General features: G+C 40.7%; 1 protein-coding gene across 1 annotated transcript in view; it reads right to left on the bottom strand.

The window, feature by feature from the left end:
* Positions 1-1204: 1204 nt before the first annotated feature.
* Positions 1205-5627, bottom strand: part of smyd5 (SMYD family member 5) — a gene marked incomplete in the record, with an annotated part of 11750 nt that continues 7327 nt past the window's right edge. The window contains 6 exon segments of the mRNA XM_037675198.1: positions 1205-1500; positions 3735-3805; positions 4182-4276; positions 5141-5197; positions 5368-5474; positions 5544-5614. Coding sequence (XP_037531126.1) covers positions 1350-1500; positions 3735-3805; positions 4182-4276; positions 5141-5197; positions 5368-5474; positions 5544-5614 — 552 coding nt within the window.

Here is a 5627-nt window from a genome sequence, read left to right as displayed (position 1 = left end):
TTGGCTGAATCAAAAATTCTAGAGAAAATAGTTGCAGGTCGGTTGTGTGAATATCTGCAAATAAATAATCTGTCTGAGGAGTTTCAGTCAGGGTTTAGAGCTCACCATAGCACAGAAACAGCACTGGTGAAAGTTACTAATGATATTCTCATGGCCTCCGACAATGGACCGGTGTCTACACTGGTCCTGTTAAAACTCAAGTGCTGCATTTGATACCGTTGATCACAATATTCTACTACAGAGGACAATGGGATTACAGGAATGGCTCTAAAATAGTTTATCGTATTTATTTGATAGATTCCAATTTGTAAATGTAAATAATGAATCTTCATCATACACCAGTTAGTCATGGAGTTACTCAGGGTTCAGTGCTTGGACCATTACTATTTACCTTATATATGCTTCTATTAGGTAAAGTTATTAAACAGCATGGGATAAATTTTCATTGTTATGCTGATGATAGTTATATTTATCCATGAAAAATTCTGTTTGTTTTTGCGTGCGTGTGATTCTGTTGTGACTTGGCGCTATATAAATAAACTGAATTGAATTGAAATTGAATCTGCAGAAAACCATGTGGAAGCTTGAGTCACATGACTGACCTACATTAAGCTGGCCGTAGTCTGTGTAGGTAAACAAATATGGCCGATAAGTTTAACATTTGACCTATTTTCAGTTACTTTTTTTTTGTAGGTAAAACAAAGTTTTGTTCTTCTTGACTAAAAAAAGGATTTTAAAAAAGTACAACAAATTACTCCAGCAGCAAAAAAAATTTTTTTTTTAAATCAGCAAGCAGTCAAAGGTAGCAAGTAACCAATTATCTGCTTGATTATGATAACGAGTCATTTTTCTCAGGAAGGGTGAAAGATGGATTTTAAAGTCAGATTGTACTTAAAAAGTGGCAGAAACGGTTTGAGTAAAACATGAAAGAGGCGAGCATAATAAAAACCTTGCAAATTTCCCTGCACACCTGCTGAGTGGCAGAAACAGAGGTTGAATACTGATTTTGTTCCCTGCGAGCTGGATTTAAACCAGGCGAGTGTTTGCCAACAAAACTGCTCAAGATTTAATTGTGAAAACAAAACTGAATGCAGGTTCAAGGGGTGAATTTCTGCCACTTTTGTAATTCTCATGAGTTAAAAACACTCACGAATCCTAAAATTTGAAGTAAAGTTGGAGTTTTGATTTTTTTGTTAGCTTTGAAATACAGCAGACGGTCTTGAAACTGAGAGAAATATGGACACAGTTCTAGACTTTGGCGCAGCGCCGGTGACATGCAAATCACGGTCTGAACTCGACTTTATTGTTTTTGGCCTCACGGTTGCAGAAATGTGTCTTAAAGTCTTTCATCAAACATCTGTCATCTCATCTTCCATCTCATCCCCCTCAGTTTCCCCCTCTGCCTCGCCTTCTTCCTCCTCTTCCTCCTCAGATGTCACGTCCGGCTCGTCCATCTGGGACACGCACTTTGGACACGAGCAGACAAACAGGTAGTTCTCCCTGGAAGGAAAATGCTCAGTCACAAAGTTGCACCCACAAAAATTGAAATAATTACCAGGATGCATAAATGTTATTCAAAAAAATCATCTTGTGATAAATAAGAACAAATATATACATATTACTGTTATATACAATCACGTGTTTCATCAAAGTTCATGCTCAATAATCCAAGAATAAAATCCAACATTATTCAGTCAGGTCATCTGGATGGCTTAGTTTTTTTTGAGACGTTTCGTCCTTCATCCAAAGGACTTAATCAGTCCAGGGAGCCACAGCAAACTGAGACCCACAAGCAGCAAACCCAACCAGTTTGATGGTGATAAGACGGTTTCTGGGGCCCGCCCTCTTCCCCATCAACTCCTCTGAGGCAGCCATAGCCAAAGTGGTCTCAAAGTTTGTTGTGGCTCTACAGTCTGATGAAGTCTTTTGGATGAAGGACGAAACGTCTTAAAAAAATAAAAATAAAAACTGTTCTGATGACATGACTGAACTTTGTTGAATTTTCTACCTGGATCATTGAGCATGAAATTTAATGTTTTGAACCACTTTAGCTATGGCTGCCTCAGAGGAGTCGATGGAGGAGAGGGCGGGCCCCAGAAACCATCTCATCACCATCAAACTGGTTGGTCCACTTAGGCCTGTTGCAATAAACAATAAATCAATTAATCACAATAAATGAAAATTATCAAACTCATTTTCATTTGTCGGCTTTATCGTTTCTTTGTGTCTCTCTCTTTCTACTGAAGACACTGGATGACAAAAAGCTCAACTCTGGTGCTCTTCACCGACTCCTCCATTTTTCTTTTCTCTTTAAAATCTGTTTTAACCGTCCAAAATCACGTTTTTGAATCGTTAAAAGCAGCAAAGCTACGAGCTAAGCTAACAGGCAGACCATGGGGAAAAAAAACTCCATCTTGCCGAGCTCCAAAGTTCACGGTTGAAACCCGTGCCTTCGTGTAAAAAGTTGTTTTTCTCTGCAAAAAGAAGCTGAGAACTTGTTTAATGATATATTTTTTTCAAGCTGTGTGAAAAATGCAATGCCAAAGAGCTCAAATCACACAGAGCGTCCGCCATTTTGAGAACTGAAAAACGGAACGATACATCCCATGTCACGTCAAGGGGCCTCCCTCCCATTTTCTTAAAGAGACACGCTGCTCGCTCCCTCACTATCCATCCTTCATTTCAAATAGTCTTATACTGCCATCCAGTGGTCAAAAAAGGTACTACACACAAAAATTAACCAACATTTCTTCTTAAATTTGACAATAATTAATAATTATTGTCAATTTTCTAACAATATTATCGTTTATCGCAATAATTTCTGAGACAATTAATTGCCCAGCAAAAATTCTTATCGTGACAGGCCTAGGTCCACTATGTGGGTGTGCTACTGTTTGTTGTGGCTCCTCAGATTGATGAAGTCATTAGGATGAAGGACGAAACATCTCAACAAAAAAGAAACCGTCCAGATGACCTGACTGAACTTCGTTGAAGCTCATGTTATTGTGAATACTGGTAACATGTGTAAACCACTGAGCCCATGCTGGGGATGACTCTCAGCTACTGCCATAGCAAATTTAGCTCAACATCTGTAAAACTGGTTGAGTTATAGCCTTTGCTGTGTTTCCCACATTCTTTGTGTTGGCTATGGTGGACATCTTGAATGGAAGAGTTGTAGACGTTCACCCACTGATTCATTCCTAAGAGTTTTATTACAATCTGTCCAGTGGTTCAGAAGATATTGTGCTAACAGTACAGACAAACACCCAGTTGTGCGCAAAAACATAATCGCCCTTTCATCTTCAGCAGAATGCAATAAAAAGCACTCTGCTCTTAATAAAACCTGGTGTTTCTTCTGCCGCTGCAGTGCGCTAAAGCACTCGACTGTTTAGCTTTGTAATTAATATGTGGCGCTTTTATTGCTTTAAATGAGCTGGCGTGATATGAACACCGACCTGGAATGAGAAAAATAATTTTAAGCCAGAGAAATAAAAATAAAAAATAAAAGAATGCAATTAAACTTTATCTCTTTCTGGTGCTTGTTGAGACTTGGGGAGTTGCAATTCAAAGGTGTGTTGACATCATGCTAATCAATAAGGAGCATAAACTCGAATGCCGTTTCTGCCCCAGGACAGCCCATCATCACCTGGCAGGTTGTTTCCTTGATCCAGGTAGAAACCATACGAGTGTGACCCAGGTCGGAATGATTTATCGGAGGGATTACAGGTGTTTACCTCAGAATTTTGTGCCTGCTGTGTCTGCTTCGGTCCCGCTGACAGCAATCCAAGTAACTGATGCAGATCTCCTGAAAATTGAAGAAAACACACCTTTGAGCTGGCTGAGGAGCCCCAATAACCCAAAAGTATACAGAGCTTGGCTTCAGGAGTATGCTAGTGGTGCCATTTTTCAGAATTGAAACATTGTTTGTTCTGGGGAAATGTTCACTTTTCACCAACATTCAGAGGAGAGCGTTGCTTTGGAAGCAGCACAGCTGCTGTGACGGTACTGCATCATGCAGAAGGGCTTCTCAATCTTTCTGACAGCTTGACAAACCCACTCCAATCCTGAAAGACTTCAGCCTTCTAATACCGTCTGACAAGGGAGAATGAGCTACAGAGGGATGCTCTGCCATTTATCCAGAGCGTGCATTTGTTACAGTGAATCCAGATGTGTCAGCTGACCTCTCCTGGGCTGATGTCACTCAGGGCGCAGAGGTGAAGCAGGAAATTATTGTCGGGGAAAGACGCCTCAGCGTTTGGGATGCAGCTGTGGTTACCTGGAAAGCTCAAACATAAATAAATTAATTGTACTGGTGGCACAGAATGAAAACCCTTAACTGAGTCTTAACTGGAGTTAGTGGGAAAGATCATATCTCTCCAGTTTTAGCTTCTCTCCATTGGCTCCCTGTCAAATTCAGAACTGAATACAAAATATTCTAACCTACAAAGCTCTCAACAACCAAGATCCATTTTATATTGTAGATCTTATTGTTCCATATTTTCCTAACAGAGCACTTCGCTCACATACTGCAGGCTTACTCGCGGTTCCTAGAGTTTCCAAGAGCAGAATGGGAGGAAGATCTTTCAGTTATCAGGCTCCTCTCTTGTGGAACCAACTTTCAGTTTGTGTCCATGAGGCTGACACATTGTCCAGTTTTAAGACTTTCCTTTTTGATAAATCCTATAGTTAGGGTTGGCTTCTTATGCTGCTATAGGCTTAGACTACTAGAGGACAAATTGACCTCATTTCCTTAAATGATTTGCTAAAATTGAATAGTTTTAATTTGAAATTATTTATATCTTAACATGTGATTCTTGACCTGCCATTGTGTATCTGTTCCTCTCAAACCCAGCCGGTCGAAGCAGATGGCCGCTTGTCCTGAGCCTGGTTCTGCTAAAGGTTTCTTCCTCATGAGGGAGTTTTTCCTTTCTACTGTCGCCTTCATGCTTGCTCAAGATGAGAGTTCTGCGATGGAGTTAAATTCAAAGCAGTCTGCTCCTCAAAATAAATAATGTTAAATCATTATTTTGTATATATGAATGTTTCTGTTCAGTGCCCTGAGATGACTTCTGTTGTGACTTGGTGCTACATAAATAAACTGAACTGAATTGAAAAAGCCGACAACATCACTAGAACTTACATGAGCTTTGGAGCAGAAAAAGTCCAGAGCCTTCACAGTTCAGAAAGTCTCCCGTTTCTGCAGAGAAAGACACAAATTTATGCATCTGCGCAGAAAACGAGAGCAGAGTCGCTGCTGAGAACTGCAACACAGACACTAACAAACACTCACTCAAACAGTCTGCTCAGCTGAGACAAAAACTTCTTCTTTTTTCAGAAAATTCTGCAGCACTGAGATAAAACTCTGACCTTTTTCGATGTCCTTGTACAGCTGGTCAATAAAAGAGTCCAACTGCTCCCTCTGCTGAGCGGGAAGCTCCAGTGCATCGCAGGCATGAACCCACTGACTCAAGGAACTGGAACACCAAGGAAGGGAGTTAAACTGAGTCAGAGTGGGGTTTGTTGATGCTGAGGCGGGGGGTTACCTGGTGCCGATGCCCTGACCGTTGGTTCCCACCAGAGCAAACAGAGAGCAGAAGCCCTCAGGCACAAACCACTGAAAGACAGTT

Source organism: Nematolebias whitei, chromosome 4 (genome assembly GCF_014905685.2).
Source record: "Nematolebias whitei isolate Nwh7 chromosome 4, NemWhi1, whole genome shotgun sequence".
Classification (NCBI taxonomy): domain Eukaryota; kingdom Metazoa; phylum Chordata; class Actinopteri; order Cyprinodontiformes; family Rivulidae; genus Nematolebias; species Nematolebias whitei.
This window is presented reverse-complemented; position numbering and strand designations above follow the sequence as displayed.